The following is a 27,823-nucleotide window of genomic DNA, read 5'->3' as shown; positions in this document are numbered from 1 at the left end:
GCCAGCGTTCGAGGCTTTTTGTATATTAGAAGAAATGGCTTTATTTATTTCTTATTTCTTCTTGCGTACAAGTGTCCCGCCCGCCACCGGCACAGCCCAGAAACGAAATGAGGAAAACTTTTTGCCGGCATTTTGCTGCTTTCACTTCAGCTCGCTCTACTCCACTCCACTCCAGTTCGGTTTCGTATGTTTCTTTTTCTGGTTGGGCGCCCGTTAAATTGGCAAGTTTGTTGTGCTAAGTTTTTGGGGTCTCTGGCTGCCTGCCTGCCACTCGGAGCCCATAAATTAGACGCACAAATTAGAAATTATGTGCGCATTTAAATGTGAAGAGGAGAGCTCTCCAGCTCCAGCTCCAGCTCCAGCTCCAGCGCCAGTGCCAGCTCCAGTTGTGGAGTTCCAGTTCCAGATCCCACTCCCTTCGACTGTCTGCCGCTCCATATGTTTTGGGCTAATGAAATGGCCGGGAAAGTGGGATGCAGGGCGCCTTTTAGTCAAACTCAATGAATATTTGAAGAGTCAGGCCCAGGCCGGCGAAACGAATGGCTCGCCTCGAAAGAAAGACGTATGTACGGACGCGAAAGCGAAAACGCCAGCCGAAATGGAACTTTTGCGCCAAGGCGCCATTTGGCGCTACAAAAGATATTTTTCCATTGAAAGCATTATATGGGCGTTGTTTAAATTTAGCCCGGGACACATGTGTGTACATCTCCGCCGGCGGTGGGTGTCGGATGGGCTGTGGAAGGGGCTGCCTTGCAAGCCATTCCGCATTTCGTGCTTTGGGTTCTTTGTGGTGGCTCTTGTGTTCGCCTCTCGGAGACAATCTTCCGCGGGAGTGATCCGAAATCACGGACAGGTCATCGTTCCCTGCGTCGAACCGCTTTCCACACTCCGTTAGTCCACCCATTAGTCCCCCGTCCAATGTCGTTTATCATTAGTCTAACCCACAATTTCCAGGCCGCTGAGCAGGCAAATGCGTGTATAAATATACACCTATATTTACCACAATTTTCTACACTGTTTTGTGTACCACTTTCTTCCTGTTGACTCAAGATAATTCCTCTACAAAATGTCAAATTTTCCCCACAGAACGCCCACGACACACTCCGGCCGGGCCGCGGCGAAGGGGACGTTCCCCGAGATCGTTAGTTAAGTTAGTAGGTGGCATAACAAAGTCGGGCAGGTGAGCAGAACCACCGACCACGCCCACCTCTCCGCCCGCCGGCCGCCGCCAGGGCGAACAATTTGTCAATGAATGTTTGCGTTTGGAAATCCGAGGGCGGGGTTGATTGGGGAGGAAGCCAGTGCCACGCCCAATGCGGTTGGGCACTGCGGAAAAACAGGACTAATGTCACAGGACCCTGCTTCGGAAGTAGTCCTCCCGCCAGGAAACTTTCTCTATCTGTAGCGTCTTACGTGTTGCTGGGCTTTCGTTTCGAAACAGGAACAAAACGCAAACAAGGACACTGGCCGGGGCGATCGATGGTTCCAGGGGGCGTGGCTGCTCAAGAGGTTGCCCAAAACACGAACTGCTTAATTTGGTCGGCCGGGCACTTAAAAAGCATTTAGGGCGCAGTGTGGACTTCCCAAACATGCCACAGTGGAGTGTAGGATGTCGTTTTGGAAGAAGTATTTCGAAATAGTTGTGCGGATCAGCTCTGAGCCCTATCGATCGGGGCTCTGGTTCCAGCTCGGGAGGAGAGGTCGTCGGGGCTCACTTGGCACTGGCATACTGGCAATTTGAGTCGCATTCGCGGATTCGCGGGGAGAGCCGTATAATTATAATTGCTGATAAATGCCCCTTACTAATAAACACCCCGCAGGAAGGGGATTGGGGACCGGGGATCGGGATGGACTCGGATCGGGACGTGTGACGCTAATGACACTTGGCTCCATCGCCGGCCGTCGACGAAAAATGAAATGATTTGTGTGAGAGATTGCATGCCGCGCAGTGATTTGTGATTTGTGTGCTGAGAAATGCAGTTTTAAACGGCGCGGACTGCGAACTGGCAGCTTGATAAGCCGGCACTGTCATCAGCAGCATACGGCTCGTGATAGCTCTATTAATGGCACGCCACCATCGGCTGGCCCGGCTGTCCCGGCTGCCCCTCCCGGCCGTCCCGGCTCTGCTCCGCTCCGGCATACGTCCCTTCCGCGGATGCACAAATGAATGCGAAAATAATGAATAATAAAAGTCGGGAGTACATGGCTTTTAATGTTTCCTTGAGAATATAAAAATGGCACCGAGGTTAACAAAAGCCAGAAATTAAAAAATAACTTATCTCCCCTCTTTTTAGTCTCTGTCTCGCTCTGCCCCTCTATAGCCGCCTCTTTCTCCGGCTTATCACTTGATGGCTTGAATGCCCGTCCGGCTGTGTCTAATTTATGCAACCGCCGGTGTGGCAGATCCATAACTATATTACGACGATAAGTGTAAAGCCAGACAAATTTTAAGTCAAAAGCGACCACCCATGAAACACGATTCCCCAGCGAGAGAGATGGCCATACTGCAGCCGAAAGAAACAGCACCAGACTCAGCGAGGAAGTTTGCACTTCTCCGGGAGTTGGGAAACAACCCTCCGCTGGAAACCTTTTTGGTGTTGCTTGTTTGTCAACTCCCCGCGACCTTCCGCCCCGTCCTTGTTGTCGGCCTCCCGAAAAACCCATCCGATGCTGGTGTTGATGATTCCGTTGATTCCGGGGGTTACTGCCGATTCCGAGGGAAATTCGATGCGCATTCTATTCATTGGCGTGTCGGCCCAGAAATATGATAATGCGAAATAAAAAAAGCAACAGTCAGTTCGTAAATTTTCATTGTAAAATGGGAACAAGTTCGCCGTTCAGCTCGGTCCTGTTTTTTTTAGGGGATGAAGATGTATTGCCTTTTGTGCCATTTGACGTAATGTTACATAAGCTCTTCTCCGGCGCTTCTACCTTCTACCTCCCTCCTCGGTCCTCATTATAAAACATCGCATTTCTGTTTCAATTTCTACGAGTGCGAAGTGCGATTCCCAAACGTGCAGCAGCTGGTCCTGGTCCTGGTCCTGGGATTTCGGGGTTCAAGGATTCAGGAGAGATACACCCGAACAGATATGGGCAATTTCTGCCAGCCAGCCCTTCACTTTTTTATTTCGCTCTTGACAATGCGTACAATTTTAATTTCAATTGGGAGTTCGTGTCAGAGTTGTGACAAAAGAGTTAAAAGTTGTGGGAACGGATCTGCAGATGCTGGCGAGGTGTGAAGGGAGATCGATTTGAATCTGAAATGCGTTATGAATTCTAATAATTGTCTAATGACTGTCCAAGCTGGGTGTGAGGAGACAATGGGAAAGAGATCTGCTTTCTTTGTCAAAAATATCTCCAAGAATTTACATAAACCTCCGCCCATTCCCCATTTTCCCATACAAAAACAATACAGAATTAAAGAGGGAGGAACGTGGCCTACTGGGAACTGGGGAAATGCTTTCACATCGAAAAGAAAAGACAGGGAAACTCCCAGTCCCAGCCCGGAGAGTCCCTGAGAAAAACTGTCAACGCCGAGGGCCTGGCCTGGGCCGGCGGAGTAAATGGAAATTGTCTAATTGTGCGTGGTAAGATAACAAACAGAGCCAGATCCAGAGCTAGAGCTTCCTGTTATTGTTGTTCCTCCGGCACATTTCGTCAATGTAAATAAGCTAGAACAACAACTCCAGCAGATAATCGCCTTAGTTGGCAATACAAAAAGTGCACTTCACACAAGGTCAATGGACAGGGGACAGGAAACAGGGGACAAGGGAGGGCCGGATTTAAATGCCGCAGTGACAAAAACAAGCTGCCACACATCCCTCCCGGCTTGGAAAATGTTTTAAAACTGTAACAATTGGCAATTGTGTGGGTCTTGCGGCTTGACGAACTTCCCGAGCGGAAAGGATAACAGGCCAAGATAACCCCCATGAAAGTTAATTTACGTCACGCAGCATTTTCAATCAATGTCAGCGGGGGAAGGAGGACGCAGCCCTCCTCCTGCTCAGCGGCCTAGGGATAGGGAAAAGCCACCCCTTTCGCCCCGGGCGACCGCCCGCCGCTTCTGTTTATTTTCGTTTCCAATTTTATTTCCCTGACCCGGGGATTGATCTCAATTTGATTTGCATTTAAGCGCGACACTTGACGAGTTGCCGTGTAAATAAACAACAGAGTTATGCTCCGGCATCTTCTGGCTCTTTATCGGGGCATTAACATCGGCATTAGCTCATCATCCTGAAATATGTTTCTGGCCACTTAGGAGTGCCTGAGTTTGATGAGGGTGATTCACAATTAAAGCGTCTGCTCGTCTGCGGCTGTCAGTTGGAGGTTCGTTTCTACTGCTATGCCAACACCCAGTTCAGAGTTCTTTAATTATGGTGCAAAAAAGTATCTTTAAGGCCCCGACTTTCCCGACCTCTCTCCGCACAATTCGTGGAAATTTCGGGACCCGCAAGGATGCAATATTTCGTTTTCGTTTTCGTTCCTTTTCATTGTGCACTCTCCCGGCATGAAATTCCTGTCAAAATTGATAAAAATCACATTTTCCATTTGAATAACATTTTACGAATTCGTGCATAAAATTACGACAGAAAAATATTCACCCCCTCTCGGGGCTCTTCGGGTCTTCGGGCTGGCAGAGTCCTTTTGCAGTGGAATTCCTGCAGCTCGAGGAAAATTCCTTGGTAACCACATGCCCGGGACAGGGGTAGGGGCAGGAGCAGGAGCAGGGGCGGTGGCCTCCCGTTGCCTTGTCTACTTAAAATGTGGAAAATATCTATTTGCTACGCCAGAAATACGCGACGCAAATTTCCCCCAGAAGCGGCAGGGCGGGCGAGACAGGGCTTGCCATTTTCTTATCGCAGCAGCCGCCGCAGAAAATGTACGAAATTAACGTCGAAATTATTCGGCTGTAGATAATGTTCATTGAGTGCGCAGCTCGAACTATGCCGAAGTTTAATTTGCCTACAAAGTCAGCGGCCTTCAGATAAATCAATCAAGGGGGCGCTCGCAAACCACCCATTAAAACAGATACAGCGTTCGGCGGGCTTTAAAGTTCTCGGAACGCCCCGCACTGTTCATAGCTCTCAGAGGTATTAACACCCATCCATCTCGCACTTTGCAGTACATTAGTTGGACTTTGAGAAACTTATTCAGTGTCCTGGTTCTCCCGGCCTGGGCCAGCCTGAGTCAGCCTGACGAAACTGCAGCATCACCTTGGACTTGGCCGCCTCCTCCTCACCTCCAGCCGCTTTTGGAGAGCCGCGACGAGTGCCCCAAAGTGTATTTTTCGAGTACTGTTTTGGCCAGGTCTTTTGTTTTTTTCGCTGCCGCCGCACAAACAAAGGGGAAAACAACGCACTCGCCGCTCGCTTCGACAAAAAAAAAACACGGAAAACAAAATAATATTTTTGCCTATCACCATAAATAATTCACCTGCGTCCCCCCAGCCAGCGCTCTCTCCCCGCTCGAGATCTTCAAAAAGAAGCGCCAAGTGCAAAGTCAGTCGCACTCGAGAAAATATTGAAAAGGCAGCAACAAAAAACTAAAAACACACATAAAACTCTCTTCAGGCTGCAGACTGAAGTGGAGTTTGGAGTGGAGTGGAGTCCACATAGCCCGGGGAGCCGAGATTCGAGAGATCCCCGAGATCGGAGCTCCAAGACAGGCAGTCTAGGGCCCACAGCCGTCCGAGGGCTGTTCCTATGAAGAGTCATGAGTTGTTTCTTCCCCCAGTTTTCCCCAGTACTCGTCGCGGTTGTTGTTACTGTTGCTGTAACTCTTTTGTCAAGTTGTTGTACGATTACGCGGCAAGCTTTGGCGGCACTCGAAACTGAGGCAAACAACATAATCAGAGAGGGAGACGGCCACGGCCGCCTCTCGAGGTGTGAAGTGTGTAACACATTCAATAGGGATTAAGGCGATCGGAATCTGCCTAGACTTCTTACTGGGATCTGGGATCACTTGGTTAAAATACGAATTAAAGTCGGCACTTACCAGGGTCTGATGTATCTAGGGCAGGTGGCTGCTGTGAGAGTGGACCGGGAGTACTACCAGCGCCCGGCGATCGGGCGTCGTCGTTCATGGCCCCGCCATAGGACAGCGAAGAACTCGGCGGCCGCTGAAAGTGATAAGAAGAGTGTGATATAAGATTTGGCATTCAAAGTTGGGAAGAGGGCATTGGAATGGGGCATGCGTTGGCTGTTTGTTAGAATTGATTACGAATGGGTTATAAACGTCGCTTTAAATTGACACGCCCGGCCATTAGGAGAGCGGGCCGGGCCGGGCCGGGCCAGACATGGCCACTGCCACTGCCAAAGGCAGACATTGTCAGCAGCGTGTCTTGTCCGGATTCTTCCGCCTCCTGGCCAACTGGCCGGGGCAACTGGCAACTGGCAACTCCCCCCGACTGTCTGCACGACTGTCAAGTTGTCAAAAGTGCCACGGCCCGGCCATATTGTGGGCAAACAAATGTTCGAGATTGTCGTGGCCTAGGCCTAGAACGAAACACAAACCAAAACCGACAACCGACAAGCCGGCTAGACAACATCGTGTGCAAAAATAAATATAGATATATGTGTATACGGACGTAACATATATATAAGTTATCAAATTAATATGCAGCGACTGGCTCTGGCCTGGTCGTCTTCTAACTAGGAGTACGGCTCTCCGGCTCCAGCTCCAGCTCCATCTCCATCATCATCAACATCGTCATTTTCATCGTCATCGCCATCGCCATGGCCATCGCGATCGTCTTTGGCCAAGAAAAACGGGCAACAACAACCTGCGACATCGACGGCATATTAAGCGCTTCTAAAAAAAACTTATGCAGAAACCAAAAATGTCAACGTCCAGGCAGTGCGGTCAGTCCAGTGCGGCAATCGAAATCGATCGCCGGCAGGAGCAATTTAAATTCTGCTAATAACAAAAATATATACACATTAATTTCGTGCACGTGCACCGAGCGGTTGCGGTGAGCTACAATTTTTAGCCATAAAGTTATTATTTTCCCAAGCTCGTAAAAATTCTTGGCTTTCGAATACAATGAAACACATTTGTGTTTTTGAAGTTCATTTGGCATTCGGGGCACACAAATCATGTGTTTTCGCTAAATATTTGTATAATCGCATATTAATAGCGCCCTCCTATAGACAATTTGTGGCTTGTTGCGTTTAATTGTTATGGCCGCACATTTTTGATTTGTTGGCCGAATAAAATTGACGAGTGGGAGTCCGTCCGGGTAGAGGCAATGAACTACGACAGAGAGACGCAGGCACTCACTAGTCCGGCTTAGTCGGGCTGTCTAGGACTTGGCTGCTTTCCATTTCAAACACACACAAATCTATTAATAATTAGACAACACTGTCTGCATTTTAAACGAAGCCCCCGACCCTTCCCCGATAAGTTTTATGAGCCATAAGGTGTCTCTTGATAGCGGCATAAACAATTTCCAGCCATAAACGGACCTGCAATTGTAGCAATTGTCGTTGCTTTTATGGCAACTTTGTCAGCAGAGACAAAGCCATGGCTTAGACCGCAGGCTAATTTAATTAGCCATTTAATTAGCCAGTCGAAATCAAATAAAATGGCTATAAAAAGGAGATATGTCGGCGAAATCCGATAGGCTTGACGGTATCTCGCCAAGATCTTCCGAACTTGTTCGCATCTTTCACACTTGCCGCACACTTTGCCCGGTTTTTGTTACCACTCTGGGCTGTTGGCTGTTTCTTAACTTCTTTTTTTGACGGCTTTTGAAGCGTTTGAAAGCGTATTGGGTTACTGGGAGCTGGGAACTGGGAACTGGGAACTGGGAACTGGGAACCAGGAACACGCCCGAGGAGTGTTGGCCAAAATGAGGAGCCATGAGGACGATCCACCGATGCGTGCATTAATTACTTTTTCAATTAGCCAGTGGCCCGCGCTCCACACAAATTAAGCTATCGAATTCCTCTTGCATGTCCTGCGACAATTATTAACAGGATATCGGTTTTATTCAAATGATGAGTCTCCGAGCTGGGGACTGCTTTTAATATTAATGAAAGCGAATCGAGCGCTGAGGCGGGTCGGGGGACTCCCCTGGCCACCTAACCACCTAACCGCCTAACCATCTAACCCCAATTCCATTTCCACGTCACGTAATCGTGAAAACTTTTTCACTTTTTTCGTTATATTCCGGGGGAGCGCCCTGGGCCCGTTGGGTGCATTAAAATGATCAAGAAACAATTTTCGTTTACCTGCCGCAGCTAAATTATTTATTTAATGCCCTCTCCCGGGCCTCCCATCGCCCCATCCCCAGCCCCACCGCCGTCTTGCTAAATTTTTGATGATATCTGGAGCAGAGGAGCGACAATTGGGCGGTCTCAGAATGAGTAGAAGGGCGGTCGAGAGCCGAGTACCGAGAGCCGGGACAACAACAACCGCAAATTTCTAGGGCCAAGTGAGTCGTAAAAAAGTTACGACCAAAACCATCAAACTCGGCACTGAGAGAAACTCTTTTGAAATTGGCGGACAATAGTGTACTTTATTCAAACTCTCGATAGAGGTTTTTTTGTCTGTTGTCCAAACACTCTAGCAAGAACTTCTGCCAATTGTTTTCGAGTCACTTCATTACGGCGGCGGGAGTCGGACTTGCGGTCAGTCCGGAAACTTTCCAAGTGACTTGGCTAAGTCGGCTCAGCCGGAAGATAATTGCTGGTGCTGGCTGGGTGGGTGGCTGCCCAAACAGTATCGACGCGTGTCGGGCCGGGTTCCGCCCAAAAGTCAAAACATGCAATTTCCACCGAACCCCATAATTTGGCAGAGAAGAGAAATCTTGTCACAGCTCCTGGCAGGGCTAATCACCACAATCAACAAGGCTTCGGCGGCCCTCTAACGGGCCGGCCTGCGAAAACTACGGCAAAACAATCAAATTACGGCCGTAACTCGGTTTGCGGCGTGGGAAGTTTTCCGCCGGTAGGGGCGTGGCTCTGGCAGGGATTTCTCGCCGCCATCCCCCTTTATCCCTAATTGCCCGGCGGCATAAGTCCTGCGTTTGACATTCGGGAGAGGGTTCTGGAGGTAAGCCTGGCCCGCGGCTCTGATCCGGCGTTCCAGGCCGCATCCGAGTCCGGGATTAGGCCTGGGTTTCGGGCTCATCTCTACCCGGTACTTTGTTCTCACTGCAGCCTGGCCTATTATTTTCCAGCGCCTGTTTACCGAAGGGCGGCCAGGCCCAAGTGGACGTGAAACATATTTTTCTATTTGTCGGCAAACACTCTCGGAACAAATCCTCGCCCTCTAGCCGGCACATCCTTAGAACAAATAATTAAATCCTTTTTACACGGCCGCAGCGAATAAAAGTTTGCCGTGCGGTTTCTGGTTTCGCAGGATTTCCAGGAGCAGCGCCTGGATGTGGAAAAGTGAGTGGCAGTGAGTGGAAGTTGTGAACCCCAATGCCCAGGCCTCAGTTCTGAATCCTCAGGAATCCCCAGTCCTCCGTCCTCAGTCCTCAGTCCTTACAACAATCCCTCCCGGCTGTTTGTTTTGATGGATTTGCTGCTTCACAAAAGCTTTTGTTTGTCTGTTTGTGTCATGTTTGTTGTTTTGGCTTTGGTTCGGATTGGGTTGGCTTAGGCTGCGGCTTGGGTTGGGTTTCGCTTTTAGCCAAGAATCCTTGGGCGCTGGATTTCTGTTGGCATTCTGCTTAATTAACGGTATATAGCCAGCCACCCCACCCCGTCCGCTGCCTGTGCCACTTGAGCAGCAGCTGCCGCTGCTTGCTGCTCGCTGCTCCACCCTTCCTGGCTGCCACAGGCCCCCAGTTCGCGGCGAAGCACCCCCTCAGCTGTTGCCACCTTTTGTGTATTTAATTGCGCGCATGGCATTTAATTGTTTTTCAAATTTGCCCGAGTTGTAAAGCGCTCATATGTGTGTCTGAGAGCCATTTTGTCGGTGGATGCGAGGGTTGGATTCTGAATTTTTAATTAAAGCCGCCGGAGGAGGTGCAAACTCCTTGGCGTAAGCCCGAACAATTCAATATGGCCGACTGGCGTCCCCCGGCGGGCCCCCACTTCTGGCAGGCAAATTGCTCGCCTGGAAATATGCACAGACACACGCCCATACACGAGGTATAATTTCAATCAAATGGCAAGTTAATTACACACAATTATTCCCCAAACACCGTCAGACAAAGGGCTTTAAGAGCTTGCGTTGTCGCCCGAGGCGAGGCGGCAGCTCAAGTTTTAAGAAACTTGTAAATAAATAGAACTTTAGGCTTGTCTTAAAGCACGCCCCAGAATAGCCCCAAAAGTGAATTTAAACTCTTGCCAAATACTCCATCGGCTTGTTATCTTTTGGGAATTTTGGGGAACGTCATCAGCTATCAGTTTCCAAATTGGACATCAATAATTAGGTTCTGTTGCTATCATATCTAAAGAATGTCCAGCCAAGTTAATTTTCGCCTCGTATTCGAGCTGGAGTGGAACCTTTTAATTTCATGTCGAAACACTTGACATAATTAAACTAAACCAGAAACCGAAACAGAAACCGAATTTGTTGTTCCTTGGATACATTACTCATACGCAGGGTTGCAGCCGCCTTGTGACCGACCCGGCCCGGCAGACCATTATCTAACCGCGAGTGCTGAACGGGAAAATCTTGGCTACCGGCCTCGGCCTATCAGCCAGTTCAGTTCAGTTCAGTTCAGTTCCAGCAGCAACAATAAAGAATGAACGAATACAGTACAGGTCTGTGATTAAATATTTATAATCTGATAAAGGCGCAGGCACCGGCAGCGCCCTGGCAGCCCGGCAGCCTGGCAGTACGTAAGAAATTTGGAAATCTTGGGCAAACAACGAAATTAGTATTTTGATAATAAAAAGAAATTCACAAGCTACCTGAAGAAACTACTCCAGAATTAGGCAAACACACAGAGTCAGTGAGGTAAAATAATAAATAGATAAGGCCGTGGCTCTATCAACTTATCATTTGTTTGCCTTTGTTATTATGTTACACAAACAAAACAGTGAAAATGGAAGCGAGCAGGCCTCAAAAACGGGCAGCAGAGCGGTGGGGGAGACATCCATAGGCGGGGGGAAAATTTCCAGATCCCCAGAAAGTGGAGCTGTGCGAACGGAAATAGAGCAAATGGAGCTGCACGCGATTTTGCATTCGAGATCGGGTTTATCTGCTCCACAAATCTCGCAGCTATCAATTTGAACTTTTCGCTCACACAGTCACAGTCCCAGTCACAGCTACAGCTACAGGCCACGGCCCGGGAGATTATAGCCGGAGAACTTTGGACTCTAGTTTATATTTTTTCCTTTTAATTTGCACTTGAGTGCATTTCCCGACCGCGGCAATGGCTGTGGCTATGGCTATGGCTATGGCTGCCATGCAAATAAGATAATTATTCAAATGGCATGTTTCACACAATTCCAACACAAATTCCTGAGGCAGCAGGCAAATCACGAAAGGCAATGGAATCATTTTCAGGCGAAGCCCGATTCCCGAGCTCGGCGCGGAGCGGAGCAGAGCGGAGCGGCGAGAGATATCAAGATAGCAACATGCAAATGCTGCGATGATCGCGAGAAATAGATTTGCATACGAGCTCGCTCGCTGGCTCCTTCCAGAGACGCTCGGAGTGGAGGAGCTCTGCACTCCAAGACTGCAGCTCGCATGTGAGAACATTAATCGTGTAATTAATTTGATGCATGTGTATGCAAAGTAATTTCATGTAAACTGTCACGCCCCCTGCCCCTGTCGCAGGTCCCTGTCCCTGTCCCTGTCCATCTTCTCCCGTGGCGTGCTTGAAATCCAGCGGAAAGGAAAGCCAGCCCGAAAAAAGACCCCAGACAGACAGTGTCAAATAGATTCCGCAAGCCGATAGAGACAACAACCTGGGGACTGGGGACTGGGGCCTGGAGATTAGCCAACAGGCCAACAAGACATCCGACTGGGACAGGATCCCGATTCCGATTCCGATCCCCAAGCGGACATTTCGCGGACGTTTCCCTGTCAGCGAAATCCCTGCCAGCAAGAGCCGAGAGATTTCATAGATTGCATTTCCCGCCAGCCGAAGACAAACAACTGAAGGTGTTGGCCAACTTATGGCCGGCCTGTTCCTTGCGGCCGGGCCGATAAGCTGACAGCTGAAATTAGCCCGGCTAGAGGAAACATGGCCAGAGACGAGGCATTACAAGGATTTGTCGCTGTCTGGCGAGTCATGCCTTGGTCCCCAAAAAAAAATAACTTAAATAGTCGCTGCGGCACCCCGGAAAACGCCCCGTCACTCCGCCGGCCCGAATAATACGAAGTTCATATAGTATTATTGATATAAGCGCACTGATAAATGGCCCAGAGTGACTCAAATGTAGATCAAAGATTCGCGCGAGCTACGCATTCCACACAAATCCCCCTCCACCTGGGTCCTCCCTCAAAGGGCGGAAAGTACACCGAAAACCGATGTTGGATTTCAATTTTAAAGAATCATATTCCACGAGTCCCTCGTGCTATTCCGTATCAACAATCTTTGAAATGCGACGCTCTACACAACCCGATACAAAAGTAGTTGCTATTGTGTTTTTCTTGCAGTGTTTGGAACGCTCTCCAAAACAATCTTGTTTCTGAATACAGCAGCGTCATCTTTGCCGCGAACTTCAGCACGGCGCTCTGAGTTCTCTGTATTATTTCATTCTTTTTCCCTTTCGAGTAGACGGGCGGCCGACTCTTTAAAAGCCTGGCCAAAAAAGTGTCGCATCATGGCCAGCGCGAGCAGCAGACTGGAAGACGTCGCCATGGCCATGACTGGCACAAGTTCCGCCCCTCGACTCTGAACTCTCATTTCCATTCCCCAGTACCAGTCGCAGTCGCAGTCCCCGTCCCAATCCCAATCCCATTCCCACTACCATTCCGATGGTTTCCCCCGAAAAGCCTCTCCAGCGCAGAGTGCTTAAAGGTTGAATCATTCCGGCCACTGCCAAATCAATTAGACCTGGTCGTGAGCCTCACTTTTCGGCCATTACTCGCCGCTTGCGAGCCGAGGCTCGGCTCCGCAGAGGGCCATAAAAATTAGAAAATTTGATTATTGCAACACGAAACGCTGCCCGAGATTCACTTTAGCTCGTTGTTTTGGGGCGTGCTGTAGCGGGTGGGGTCGGCAAAGACGTCCCACAGGGCAGGACCATTTGCATATTATCGTGGTTGGCGGGCCGAGATGCGATGCTCTCTACCAAAAATTTCATTACCCTAACCAGGGCAGACCTCGAAAAAAGGCGCACAAACCGAAGGCAGTAGCGATGAGTTTAAATGAGTTTATTACATCTTTTGGCGCCTTTTACAGCATTTAGCCGGGGTGTTCCAAAAACCAAAATCAAAAAAACAGCTCCCTGAGCCAGGAAAGGGGTGCAGCAGTGCGGTAATGAAATTTCCATAGATTTGCATAAAATGAGCCCCCAGAGCGACTCGAGTCAGTCAGAGCAGCAGACTCGCCAGAGTCAGCAGTCACCAGCCAGCAGTCGACAGTCGGCAGTCGGAGATGCCCTAAATTAGATAATGTCTAAATTGGATTTAAAACACGCATTTTGCGGGTTTCCAACGGTAGCACACCATCACCCATCGAAGACCCATCGAGACAACATCAAAATATCATTAGAAGGCTGTGCTTTTTTCCATCTCTCCGCCGTTTACCATTTGAAGGGTTGCTGGCGCTGGCCGACTGGGCTCTGATTTTTATGCAAATGCCTCTGCTGGTTGTTGCCATGAAATTTGATTTCCCATTTACCCATTTTCAGGTTTCAGGGGAACAGGTGCCGGCCTGGCGCAGTTTTGTCTCTAAGCCGATTATAAATTGTAATTAAATTAGGCTGGAAGACCAGATAGCAGACGGGCCAGAGGGCCAGTGAAAAAAGGTCCGTTTAGTGCAAGTCCATTAAGTAGTTAGCCTACAACTCGGGTGACATTCTTGGGGTCATTTGGCCGGGCCAATAAATCCTGGTGCTGCCCACGTTGTCACTCCGTCATTTGCATGCAACGCCATGTTAGCGGCCATTACACTAACACTCGAACCCGCTGACATGCACTGGGACGAGTTCATAAACTTTCGTTCCATTCTGGGCCCTCTCGTGGCTTTCGCCTTTCAGCTCTCAGAGTGTGCGGAGATTGCGTGGCATTTTTCGCATATTTCTGCTGCACATTTCGTGCAAAACTTAATTATATTAACTGAGTTATTTGCGGCATTTGGCGCGCTCGAAAGAACCCTCAAGTGGCCTTTGCAGGTGATGGCTGGCTGGATTGCTGGCTGACTGGCTGGTTGCTTGAACGACAAAAATTATGACAACTTAACTTGACTAACTGGTGTGGCGCGGAAAAGAGATGCAGATAGTTGTTCGCACCTAAATGGCCAGAATGACGGACGGAAAGTGTCCAGGCCAGACGGCCGGACTGCGGCAGACAACCGGCAATCAACAACATAATTAAAGACAACAAATGCTCATGTATCTCCTGGCTTCTCCGAAGCGATCCTCGCTGCAGTCTGCAGTCCGCAGCGCTTTCTGTGGTATGCAACGAGTTGCAATTAAAAATCAATAAAATGCGTGATTTTTGCAATTTCTGCGCGCTGCCATTGCAATTTGTAATTGCCATAATTAAAATGTTGGCCAGGCCGAAACCAAAAGGCCAACTGATCCCCTTTCTCCGGCTGTGGCTGCGGCTCTGCCTCTAGCTCCGGCTTTTCTCCTAATCAAATTTTCACCTAAAACACAAAACACCGAAACCACCAGGAGTCACATGGCAATGAGATGCAATTAAATGCGTTTTCAAACAATTTCACTCCGGCGAAACGAGGGTTGTACTCTACATCCACTCCGGGAATCCACCCCGGCGCAGAAATCCTGACAAAATCAGGCAATCAATCACAGGACCGCCGCATAACTCACCCTCGTCTGGGTTTTTTGGGCAAGGGGCGCAACAAATCGGATTAACTCCGCCAGACTGTACCCCGAAGTCCACGCAGGCGCAGGGCCTCAAGGATGCGCCCAACATGCGTTCTGATTCCTTTACTCTATATCCTATTGCCCTCCCATTCGCTCCCTCATCTCTGGCCCGGCTTGCAGGGGTAGCTGGGCCTGAATCGAACAATTAACTTTTTTGTTGAGGTTTTTTGCTGTTCTGCGGGGCGTGTCCGCCATCCCTAAAAACTAGAATCCCCGAATCCCGAAAGGAGCAATCACTGCGAGATCGGAATCTCGTCTCCAGCTGCGCCTTCGATCGCTTTCCAGCACTGACTAGCACAAAAAATGAGAGGGGACTAGGCCGTGTCACTTTCCTGTCAAAATAATCATTATCGACGGTCCACGATGGCTGATAAGGAAGAGATCACGATGGGAGGACCGCCCGTCTGACTGGGCTGGAAATTGAGTTTTCCAGAGGTTGCTAGGCGGGGACTTGACTTTCGGCGGGGATCGTGCTAATGAACCACTGAGGGAAACTCGGTTTCTGGATAACACAAAGCGGATCCAACCTAAGAGTTGCAAGTTCAGGACTCCTGTAGTTTTCGACGAGTGTAGGAGAGGCTCTTGATCGCCGCCTCTGCCCACAGTCAATTGAAATTCTACGCATTCCAACAAACAACAAACAAATGCAGGCGCTCCGCCACAGACGCAGCTAGAAAAACCCACGGATACACAGATAGAGGCTCAGATACAGATACAAATACAGATACAGATACAGATACAGACAGTTGCATATATAGAATTCTCAATTGCTTTCGCATCATTACGTCTGCGAACAATTTATTTTTATAAAACGAAGCGACCGCCACCAGCCCGAAGTTGGCGTCATCATCATCTCTACTCGCTTTTCCCTGCATTTTCCTGCAACAGCTACAGCAACAGCAACAAAAGCAACAATCACGTTCAAAGTGCTGGGGAAAATTGAAGAAAAATACTGAGGCATGAAAGCGGCGTAAAGAAATCAAATAAATTTTATTGTATAGAAGCGCAACAGCAACAGCAACACCAACAGCAACAACCAGAAAGCCAAGCAAAACAATCATTGAGCCTGCTAGGCCGTAAATAGTTTACAGTTCTCTGCGGTTGCTCACACTTTCCTTAGCCCGCTGCAATCGATCGCAAAATTTCCCCCGCTTTCCTCGCCTTTCTCTCGTTTTCCTGGCTTTTTTGGTTTTTTTGTTGTATTGTAAACAATTCTGTTGGCGGCTGGTGGCTGGCGGTTGGCGGATGGCGGCTGGCGGCCACATCATCATCATCATCCTCGAGATCATCAGCAGCCCGGCCTAGCTAAATGGGTGTTGAGTGCAAAGTGTTTGTGTTGCCCCAGCCCCAGACCCCAGACCACCGCCCTCCTGGCCACGATCGAGTGCAATATGGCGCGATCTCAATACTGCATTCGAATCCGAATCCGAATCGGAATAGGAATCTCTGGCCCGGCCGTGTTAAACGCCCGATCATTTTCGGGTACATACTTGTGGCACTCAGTTGGTGACCCAAAAGGATTTGAATTGTTTCTCTGAATCATAGAGTCATTAGCTTTCTAGTACAGATCTTATATACCCTATAGAGACTACAGTGTTGTTTTAAAGGCTAGTAATCCCTTTTTGTAATCACGGTTTGGTTTAAATTATTTCTCTTAATTGTCTTTCTTATAATATGGGTCTGTTGCATCACAAATTTTGTTCATTTGGGGCTCAGGTCTGATTTCTTTTCGGTTCGCAGCGGGAGATGCATCTTTTGAGAGCTGCTGCTGCTGCTGCTTCTCGATCGCTTTGTGTGTCTTTTTAATTTTATGTCTGGCCTTGTGCAAGGGGGGTAGTAATGGCAGTGGCAGTGGCGGGGGAAGCCGACTTTTGGAGCTGACACTAAAAATACAATTTTAAAATACGAAACGAAAGATTCGAAATCAAAGCGAAGCCAAAAAGAAATCATACAAAGGCCATGGTCAGCGGACAGAAAAAGCCAAGCAGACTGACTCTCTTGTCGTTTTTTAAGATTTTTCATAATTTTTGCGCGCCCTGACCACAAAAAGGCTGCAGCAGCAGAAACAGCAAGGCCCAGGCAACGACCACCATGTTAACGACTCTGGGCGCAGCTTTAACTCCGGCCAGGCCAGGCCCGGCCCGGCCCGGCCCGGCATCATCATCATCATCGCGGCTCCCCCGCCGCTCCTCAGCCCTCCCCCTCGCACCCGGACTATATAGTACATTGTCTGGCGGATCGTTTCCTCAACTTAACGTAAAAGTTTCATTTTCGATGCCTTTGCAGGCCGGCGAAATGAGACTTTGTCCAGAAAACGAACCTCGCGACGACCTGCAACAAATGGGTTTTTTCCTGGCTTCTTCCGCTCCACCTGCCCCCGCCCGGCGCGCCCTTCCTCTCTGATGATTTTTGAATTGATTTGTGTTGTTAAATATTAAATTCTTATAAGTCATTTGCACTCGACTGGGGTCTGTGTTTGGGGTTTGGAGCTTGGAGTCTGGGGTCTGGGGCCCGGAGCTCTCGAATCTCGAATCGCCGGGCTTGGGAGCTTTGTGTGGCTCCAAAATGACAGACAAGACAGCTCCCCCACCCCCACTCGCACCTCCCCTCGTGCCCACATATATCATTTACACTCCAGCCCGATCGGAGCTCCGAGGAGCACTGGCAATTGGAAACGGAATCGAATTCTCGAATTCGAGCTCAGACATTCAGTCAGTTCACAGCGGTCGGTCGGCCAAAAATGGCAACGGGGCAGCATCGCGGCCGCATATACCTCAGATACACCACAGACACACACGCTCGTACCCGCTGCCCCTCTGGCTTTCTGGGAGGGGCTGCTAGGTGGGGAGCCCGCTGGCTCAAGCTGAAATTATGTTTTCAAGGTGTTCTCTTGCACATCGCTGGGTGCCTTAATTTCGTTCGTATTTTTATAATTTTAATTAACATTGCTGGGGTGCTTTGGGCCTGGAACTTGATTTCCAGGCCCGAACAGATGCATCTAGTATAGCTTGTCGAGGTGAGCAGACCTGATAGATGCCACTTTGATTGCCTGTTTTTATTAATATTTCTCAGTTTGTGGAATCAAAAGCCTGCCTCCCCCTTTCTTTTTAAGAGAAAGGACGCGGAGAAAGAGGCCACGGGTGGAGGGGTCTCGGAACATTCAATAAACACTCACGCAGTGCACAAAATGGACTTTAAACAAGTGCCACATGAAGGCTGGAAATTTATATGGGGAGCTTTAAGTAAGTCTCCAGCTGCTGATGTTGCTGTTGCTGTGGCTGTGGCTGCTGCCTTCTGCTGCCTCCTTCTTTCTCCGGCCGTCTTCTCCTTGGCTTTCTTCTGGCTCGTTTCGGTTGCATTCATTACAAGCGAGCCAAAGGTTAACATGCAACGAACGAACCGAGGAGCAACAGCAACAACTGCTGCTAAAAAGCTTAAATTTCACAACACGCTTCGGAACCAGAAACAACACTACAGCAGCAACATCCACAGCACACCAAGAGGAACAACAACAACTCAAAAGCGACAGACAGACAAACACACAGCATCAACATCAACGGTCGTTGTCGTTGTCGTCTCCGCCGTCTCTCAACTTTTGCGTTTGAGCATTTAAGTGCCAATTAATAACAATTTTTATGAACCGAAGAAATAGTTGACAACACGGCATGGCCGCCTCGCATCGCATCATTTTTTCACTCCGTCTGCTGATGAGCGTTGCATGCAACAAGCAACATGCAACATGAGTCTGAGTCCGACTCCGGCTCTGAGCAGAAGCGGAGTCTCGGCCTGGCCAGCCAAACTTCATTTGGAAACACATAATATTGTGCACTTTATGGACAATTATTATATAAGTTTTATTAGCTAAGCGTCAGAAGTGGGCAGAGCTTGAGGCAGAATCTTAATTAATTTGTGATTTTCAGCCAAAGGCTTGCTGGAGGAACTGCCGAGCCGGGCTTCTTAGCTGCAATCTGCAATCGATTCAGGAAGAACAGGATTAAAGACGGAACACTGCTAGATGGAGATGGAGAAGTGCTTCCAGCAAATGAGAACCAAATGGCAGACACCAGTAATGGAACAAAAAGTAAACATCTTGGCATTACTGGGCAGGTTCTGAAAGGGCCACCCACCCCAAAGAGGCCGCGGTGCAGTTGAGCCCAATCTGACCCGCTTATTGACGGGAAGAAGGCGCAAAAAGGCCGCACAGGAAACACAATAGGCACAAACAGGACACAGGCTGACTTTGAAACATTTGGCGACATTAATATGATTTAATGCGTTAATTAGCGCCCGCCAGCACAGCCATAGCTGGGGGTGGGAAACCAGCTACTCGAGGGCGTCTAACGCAGGCTTCGCTCCGCTTACAGCAGATTGGAAAAAAGGCGGCCGTGTAGCATACTTCTCCGCGAGAAGCTGCTCCGCTTTCAGGAATTCCCCAAATCCCCGAAGCGGATTAGTAGAGCACGGCGGGAAAAGCTGGTGGCTGGCTGGTGGGAGGCTGGGGAAGGACTGGCAAGGGCTGCGCCCCCGTGTGCATTGCGTAATTGACGTCAATTTTGTTTTCGCACCGCGCATACCAAAAATAAGAGCAACAGCCAAAGGAGAATAACAACCTTGAGGGTTTCGAGTGGGTGACTTCCTCCCTGTCCCTGCTTCAGTCTCTGGGAAACTCAATACCCCGGACCGGGCCGGGAGAAAATAATTTGCCAAAATATAGAAATTGTGTCGCCGTGCAGAAATATGCGATGGGAAGAGGAGAGATATTGAAATCTCGAGACCGAAGCCCAATAAACAGGAGCTACGACAATTCCGACAGGCCCGGCGCAGGGGTGGTGGCATCATATTTCATTTATTAGCAGCGAGCGTGGCAAGCATTTTTATTTATGCCTCATAATGCCGGGCATATGTGGCCCAAGTGGGAATTGCCTGGCTGCCAGGATAAGCCAACGCGAGGCACTCCTCGGTCTCGGGCTGGGAAATGTAAGGAGGGCTGAGTGCCTGGCGAGGAAAAGTAGCTTAGAGATTTATGCAGCATTTGTTCCATTGAAACTTTCTGTTAAGCTGCACTTTGGAGCTCTCGAAACTTTTTGTTAATTAAATGCGAGAGTGTCTTGACAAGTCAGTCTGTTTGAAAATATTAAACTTCAAAACTGTTTCCAGAAATGCAAAAAATGAGCCGAGGCAACTAGAAAGAGGAGCATGCCTCCCCGGCACGTGCGCTATTAAATATGCAATAAATTATTTTTGCTAGTTTCTGACCGCCCCAGTGCGGAATTTGCTAAGCTGCCTGCAAATTATAGAAAATCCCCAAAGACGCCGAGATATGTGCGGGGATAAGGAAAAAGCCAATGTAAGCAATAAGCAGGAACACCATTATCTAATGCTCGGCGCGCCATTCAGGCATGAAGGCTGGAGGCCCCCACCTTCTGATTTCGGATTACGGATTTCCTCGTGGATAACTTCTCGTGGGGCCGCAATAGTGCGCAGGAAATAAAGCACAAAAAGGCAATAAAAGCGGCCTGGCTCCCCTCGAAACAACTTCTGACTATTTTGTAGATGTCGGCCGCACAGCTTCCGGGCCAATAGAAATGCCAGCACAACAAAGCCCGGAGAGCCACCCTTCCGAAAATGCCCAGAACTGAGCCTAATGGCCAAGACAAACACACAGACATCTAGGACGAAGACGTCGCCAGCAGCGGACTTAAGTGCAAGTGATTTATGTCCCCGTGGATTTTCGCCCACGTCGGTGGAGTGAGTTCAGGACAAAAATTAGCCAAAAACAGCCAGGAAAAAAGTGCCAAAGTGCAATTGTGGCCTAAGAACTATCTAAGAGCTCGTTGGAACAGTATCCTTCGAACGAAAAGTACTATGAGACTGACAAGAAGTAACCCTTCCGCAACCCCAAACCAAATTCAATTAGCAGCGGTCAGTGGCTGCCCTTTTGATATTTGAATCATAGGAACTAGACGCCCTTCAAGCGGGATTCGATTACCGGTTACAAGTGGTCAATACGGGCTAAGCGGGCTTAAGGCACTCCTCCTCCGCCGCTCCTGTCCCTGCTGCTGTGGTCAGTTGCGTGTTGGTAATTGAAAAGCACTCAATGGGGTCACCCCATGGCAGATAGGATCAACTGCTGGCTAATCGAGTTTAAAACAAGCGTAAATTGTCCTGGCCTTTCCTTTTGATATTCGAGCGCACTTCAGTGACATTATTTTGCGGTGCAAGTGCAGCGGGTAATTAATGGTAATTGTTCCGAGCCGAGCTGCCCACATAGGGCTTCCCTCCTCGCTCAGGTGGGGAAACGGGATACAAATATAACAATGTGGCTCGTCGCCTGCATTTGCCTAATGACACAAGTGTAAGCCCCTCGTGCCCCACAGTTCCCAATCCCTAGCCGCCAGTCACCAGTCCAGCAGCGGACTTTGTATAACTTCCTTGGCCTTTTTCGCTAAGCTCTTAAACCGATTTTCAGCTTACTTGAATGGCTCCGAGATAGAGGAGCGCAGTGCAAATATTTCGGAGTGCAAAAAAATTATAAATAAAATAAAAATGAAACCGAAACGGGGTTCGTTGGAAAAAATGTCTGAAGTCGAGACAAAGAGTTTGTATTTTTTGTTGTCATTTTTACGGCATAAATTTCCATTGAATTGAATCTTTCGGGCCGGGGAAGAAGGCTTGACACAATCAGGTAGAGTATTGCCTCCTGTCGGCCCTTTGAAACAGTTAAGAGCCTTGCAAATTTCATTAAGATTTCAAAAATGTGTTAATGACTTCCTGGAATTGGATAAAAAGTTAGTTGTTTATAAAATGGTTAAGTATTCTACGGTATCAGTATATATACAGGGCTAGAAATTAACATTGGCGAATCAAGTTTTCGGTTGGTTTTATGTTCTTAATCGTATCGAATTCGACAACCGCCAGGCGGGATGTCTCTTCACGCGACCCGCAAGGTATCGCATTCAACGCTTTCGAGCAATTCCCCGGGGCAGGACCAAATTCTGGCCAGGAATTTCTGCTCCCCAAAAGTCCCCAGAAAACTAACAAAAAACATAAAAGAGACACTTGAACATCAGATCAGCCGCAGACGAAATCTTGCGGCAACTGCATTGAAACATTAGCAGTGATGACATTTTTGCGGTCACCCCTTTTTTAGTGTCGGTACCCCCGAAACTGTCTGCAGATCGTCTGTGGGTTTTGCTGTCTTTCTGCCTACGAATTCCTGCCAACGCGACACTTCATACATAATAACAAGAGATCGCCCGATCGCAGGGCGCAACTCGGACACGTCTTCGCAGCCTTGTGGATACTCTAATTTTAAGCTTACATAATTGTTAGTCGTATAAAGTCCATTCCCTTCATTACATTTATCATTTTCTTTGTTTATCTCCATAAAGACGTAATAATCGGACCATTTTTTATAACTATCATCTCAGGGTATTCGTGCCTCCGCCTCGAAAAAAGATCAATCTTTTTTTGGGGCAGCATTTGTAGGGCTTTCTTGACCTGTTGCTTTATTAATTGTACCCTTGGACTTGGCCAGGCCCGTCTCCGTCTTTGTTTCACAAATGAATGCACAAATTTCGGGACAAGTCTGCGGTTTGTTTGGGCCACAAAACGCAGACAGTATGACGACGCCGAAGCCGAAAGTCACAAGCCCGAAGAACAAACAAAAAGCACATAAAGGTAAATTATAAGAAGAAATCCTTATGGCTAACTCGGTTCTGGCCCAAAGCAGCTTGAGGTGAGAGTGCGGCTAATGAGCCAGAGAAGCCCGAGACGAGGCCTCTGGGATCCTTTTTATCTCACTTTGTTGGGGCTGGTCTTCGATTTCAGAACCAGTTCGAGATCCGAGCGACGAAGTGGATTGACTTAATGCCTATAAAATTATAGGTTTCTCCCTCCGGGCTCTGGGCTACGGGCTGCTTGGAAAACTGTGTGTGTTTGGGGCGTTGCTCGAGAAATTAATACAAAATCGAGCCAGCACGAAAGGGCATTTTCTTCACTGTGCGGGGAAAATGCCTTCCAAATTGGTTCGACTTTGAGGAGCTCGGAAACACGCCCCGAGCAATCACGCAAAATGCCAAATAACTTGTAGCCACCATTAGGCGAACGAACCATCTAACACGCACCCAAAAACCGAAAAAAGGTAAAAATAAACAGGCCCATTTAAGGTGGGTTTTCCCAGCTGTCCGAGGGATCGGGTGAACCCGTTCTCAAGTTTCAGATCTCCGATGCACTTATCCTGTGTGATCCTTGCGCCTCTGCGACACCCGAGCGTCGGCAGCACCCCCATTCTGGTCTAAGTCAGGATCAGAGGCTCGTGTTCTGAAACCTCCCCGTTCTGCAAAATAAGCGGCTTACACGTGCCGCTGGTTGTTGCCCTCCGCCTGGGTAATTCGAGTCGAGTTCCTATCAGCTTTCACCCGCTGCTAATGGCACAGGATCGAGAGCAGTGTCCAGTTGGCAGCTCTGTCAGTATTCGGGAATGGGTCAGTACTCAGGAACAGCTGAGTTATTCGAAGGGTATATAGTAGTCTTCCTACGGTGCGTTGAAAGTCACAAGTGTTATCACAATTTTCACTAAATCGATATTCAGAATATCAAGTATACGAAAAAACTCATTCATTCCTAGCAAGGAACGCGAATATCCTTGGGGGAGTTTCCGAAATCATGATATTCATGAAACCCCTGGGAATTCGGTTCCCTGCTAGCAAGAAACTTGGTCCGAACACGGCTGAAATATTAAGATAGTTAGCGGAATAGCTCCAGCTTAAATTCCGCAGATGCGTGGTCTAGTGCCTCCATTTCCAGGTCGTCCTTCTTGTGGTGTACGGATGATCCTCAAATCCCATCACAGCGCGAGTCCTCGCTTATCAACTAACAAAGTCAATGAAAGATCGCTTTAATTTGTTTTATACTTTTCAAATATATTTTGGTTTTTTTTGTCGTTTTTGTTTGTTGTTTGTTTCATATATTTATTGGCTAACTCTTTAAACGTTACTCTGTAGTTTTGTTTTTACTTAATCCATCTGGGTTTTGTTTTCCTTGTTTTAATTATATTATTAGTATACATATAAATAATTAAAAATATTACATTAAAATGTATTCGTATATCGTATAGAAGTTGTTGGTTGGTTTGTTGTTGGATTTATATTTTAGTTTGCTTTCTCTTAATTTTTGATTGCGTTTCTCTCCTCATTTCTCTCTTATAACATTTAGTTCATTTTACAATTTTGCTAAAAACTAAATAAAATTTGTTATTTGTAAAAAAAACAATAATAATAATAATTGTAAAGGTGTATGCTCAAATTATTATTGGTAATTAGTTTACTTTTATGTTCTCAATTCTTTATTTTATTATGTATATATTTTTTAAAAATAGCAAAAAGCAAAAAAGCGCTCTTCCGTGTTTTTTAAAACATAATTACGTATATATATTTTGCATCGTCTCTAAAGTTATTTCTTGCTCACTATTATTATTTTACTTGTGTTATATTTTTATAAAATATCACCTAAAGCAATTACGTATTTCAGTTTCAGTATTTGTGTTTTGTTTATTTTTACAATGCAACAACAAAAAGTTTGCTTCTTCATGATTTTCGTAACCTTTTTGGCAGCAAAACATTCAGTAAAAAATAAATGTTTCTAACGTAAGTTAAAAAGCGCACATTAAATTATACAAAACAAGGACCTTCGTCTCCGCTTGTCTCTCCAGTTTTTGCAACAATGCTCTCGTTATCGTTATCAACTAAAATTCAGCGAAATATGCTAACAAAAAATTATCAAATAATTACAGCATTTTTTTACTTTTATTTTCCTTTCGAGTTTAATTTTAGTTCTTACATACAAGATTTTAATTTTTTGAGACAAAGTACAACAACTAGGTTAATTTTTTGTTTGCAAATTTCCTTTAGTTTTGCAAGAAAGTTTAGGTTGAAAAAATAGTACAAAAGCTTTCACGTTGTTGTCGTTTAGTTAGGTAGCTATATAAGCCCGAGCCGCTGGGAATCGGCCCGACTATAGTCTAGTATACAAATGACTGCCCATATAGCCGAACTACTGCTCGCAGCTCGCGTTAAGTACATTTCGTATTTTGCATTTATTTGTTTGTTTAGTAGGGTCTACAACTCAAGTGGTAGTAGAAACAAGCAGAAGGAGTTCTAGAAGGAGTCGTAGCTACCTCGAAATCCTCCGCAACTACTGACTGCGTCTGCTAAGAGTCGTCGGGACCTGACTAAGAACTATATAACGTACGCTATAGTATACAATTGGGTGAAAGAGGCCTAGGCGAGGTCCTAAGCTCTCCGTTAAATTACATTTAGCTTTCTCCGTCGTACTGCTTTAATAATAATAGTATCGCGTAGTTATTTTCGATTTCTTTAGTAAATGCTTAAAGTGTTTAGTTTGTTTAAGTTGTTGCTTTACGTATATCAATGTTCTCGGCTCATTTAAAATGTCGTTCGTATAGGCGCGTGGCAATCCTCAATTAATTAAATTAACCTTAATTTTTTTTTTTCGTTTTTCTATATTTTTTTTTTTGTTAATAAACAATAATGTTTTATTCGTATACTTTGCATTTGAACTCAGGTTTGGGTTTCTTTTCTGGTATCTCTTTTTACGTATATGCGTTGCATGAAGATGAGAGTTAAACAAAAAAGATTCTCGAAAACGGTTTCGGTTTTCGGTTTCAATATTTTGTAGTTTCAATTTTTTCTTCTTATTTGGCAAGTTCTTTCCAGTGTTGTCCAACACGTGAAAGGATAAAGGACGTTTTGTTTTTTGAAAAATCGTATACAAGTTTGCGAAAGTGAAAAATTCCCAAAAACAAAGGACTAAAAATAATAAACTAAGCGAAGAAGTATGAATACAAGTTTCTAGGAATTAACTATTCTCTTAGCGTTCGTCCTCTCGATTGTGATCACTGTTGTGATTTACTTTTAAGCGCAGCCTAGACTTGATTTAGTTACAAACTACATGGCTAAGCGTTACGTCTATATAAGATAGGTTTTCTGCGTATATAGGGGGACAGGAAACAGGGGATTCGGATTCTATTCGGATTCGGGCGAGACTAAAAGTCCGCCTCGTGCTTGATGCGATAGCTCGCATAGGTCTCCTCCAGCGGTGAAAAGTCTTGGGTGCTGGGCTGTGATCGATTTCCAAGTAATTGGCACACAGATTCAAGTAAGAATTTAGAATGTTTGGGATAGATAGAGATTTAGAAAATGGGCTTTTTATACATATTTCAGTGTGAAATGTGTGCTGTTTGCTGTCTGCTGTCAGTGTCTGCTGTTGTTCTGGCTGTATGTGTGTTTCTGTGGCTCTCGAAGGGACGGGGGTGTGGATATCAATATTTACAAGTTTACAAACTCAACCGATAACCCGACGACCGGGCTACCGATCCCGCTAACTGACCCACTGACTGTACGCCCAGAGGAATCGGGCAAAGTGTCAGCTCCCCTACGGTATCGTATCCGAAAAACATATAACCTACGCGTCTGTGTGGGTAATATATATAGGTTCTATATAGGGTTCCATATAGAGTTACGTGCATATATAAAATGTTAAAATTGGTTAGTTGGGGGTTAGTAGACTCGTAATGTAGTCATTACTTAAAAACTTTGTATACTCGATTGGGTGTAGGGGAAATAATCAAAATAGTTGGTTAATGGTGTGTGTGTGAGTTTGTTAATAATATTTAATAATATATTGGCGAGCTATATGGGCCTCTTGCAAAAACGAAGTTCTGGAACATTTCATTTCATTTCATTTCGGTTTCAAGTTCAGTTCTCTTTACTTTAGGTTACTTTAGGTTTCTTTCTTTTCTTGCTTTTGTTTCTTTAGTTGTTGGTACTTTTTACAAATTAGGCGAAATTGTTTGATGCTCTAATTATTGTTGCTCAGTTGCTTTTGTTCATTTGTCTGTGTATCTTTATCATTTACAATATGATTGAGATATAAACGGATGTCTAATGTTTCGTGTTTCTCTTGAGAGTGGAAGTGAGATGGGCCGGGCCAGGGCGGCTCGAGGGAGGCAGGACCTCGCACTCGCACAGTCCTGGCTCGGCTGAACTTAAATTATGGCGTTTACTGTACACAGAGGGAGGGAGCAAAAAAATTTGGCCGCGGCGGCAACAGCAGTGGCAACAAGAGTGCGTCCTCGTATCTCACGGATCGCGGATACCCGGATCGTATCTGGGAGTCGTATCTCGTCCTCTGTCCGCGGTTTCTGTTGTCCGTCCGGTTCGGCCGAAGCCCCTTGGAAGCTCGTTTGTCGGTAGTACGTCACTTTGGTCGGTCGCTGGTTGGTGTCGGAGTCGCCTCGCCTGGTGTCGGAGGACGCGTTGCTGTGCTGTCCTTCTGCCGCCGATGCTGCTGCGGCTGATCCTTGGGCGTGGCTGCTGCTGCTGCTGCTGCTTCGGCTCGCAAACTCCTCTGCTCCCCCTAATCGCTTTCATTTAAACTTCAGCGTTAGAATCTATTTCAATTTCGGCATTTAGACTTGCTCTCAGACTAATTTACAAGGTGTGTGTTTGTGTGTGTGTATGTTTATTGGTTGGTGTGTGTAAGTGTGTGTGTGTGTTTCTTGTTCATAATGACGTACAACTTCTTCTGCTTTCGATTTCGGATTGGATTTGAATTCATCAATATTAATATTATGGTTTACTTTACTGTACTGCCTTGCACAAAGTTAAATTAATGTGACTTAATTTGCCTATGCAGCGTAGCAACGTTCAGTTAGTTCTCTTTTGCGTGTTGTTATCGATTTCAGATCAGATCGCGCTGACCGATTATAATATTATTATTATTGATTCATTTAATCCCAGGGCATTGTGAGCACCCGCTTCGTTTTTGCAAGAAGG

The 27,823-nt window shown here is 47.0% G+C and overlaps 1 protein-coding gene and 1 long non-coding RNA gene across 4 annotated transcripts in view; both read right to left on the bottom strand.

Annotated features, from left to right (window-relative positions):
- Positions 1–27,823, bottom strand: part of LOC6500304 (homeobox protein homothorax) — a 95,228-nt gene that overhangs the window by 42,129 nt on the left and 25,276 nt on the right. For all 3 annotated transcript variants that reach the window (XM_032449610.1, XM_014911006.3, XM_014911007.2), the window contains exon 7: positions 5,995–6,118. In XM_032449610.1, coding sequence (XP_032305501.1) covers positions 5,995–6,118 — 124 coding nt within the window. The remainder of the gene's footprint in view (positions 1–5,994; positions 6,119–27,823) is intronic.
- On the bottom strand, positions 481–5,988 carry LOC116654507. Its single transcript, XR_004309727.1, has 2 exons — positions 4,585–5,988; positions 481–4,516 (listed from the first exon to the last, which is right to left on the bottom strand). It is a non-coding gene; the product is annotated as an uncharacterized LOC116654507 (long non-coding RNA).

Source organism: Drosophila ananassae, chromosome 2L (assembly GCF_017639315.1).
Source record: "Drosophila ananassae strain 14024-0371.13 chromosome 2L, ASM1763931v2, whole genome shotgun sequence".
In the NCBI taxonomy this organism is placed as follows: domain Eukaryota; kingdom Metazoa; phylum Arthropoda; class Insecta; order Diptera; family Drosophilidae; genus Drosophila; species Drosophila ananassae.
This window is presented reverse-complemented; position numbering and strand designations above follow the sequence as displayed.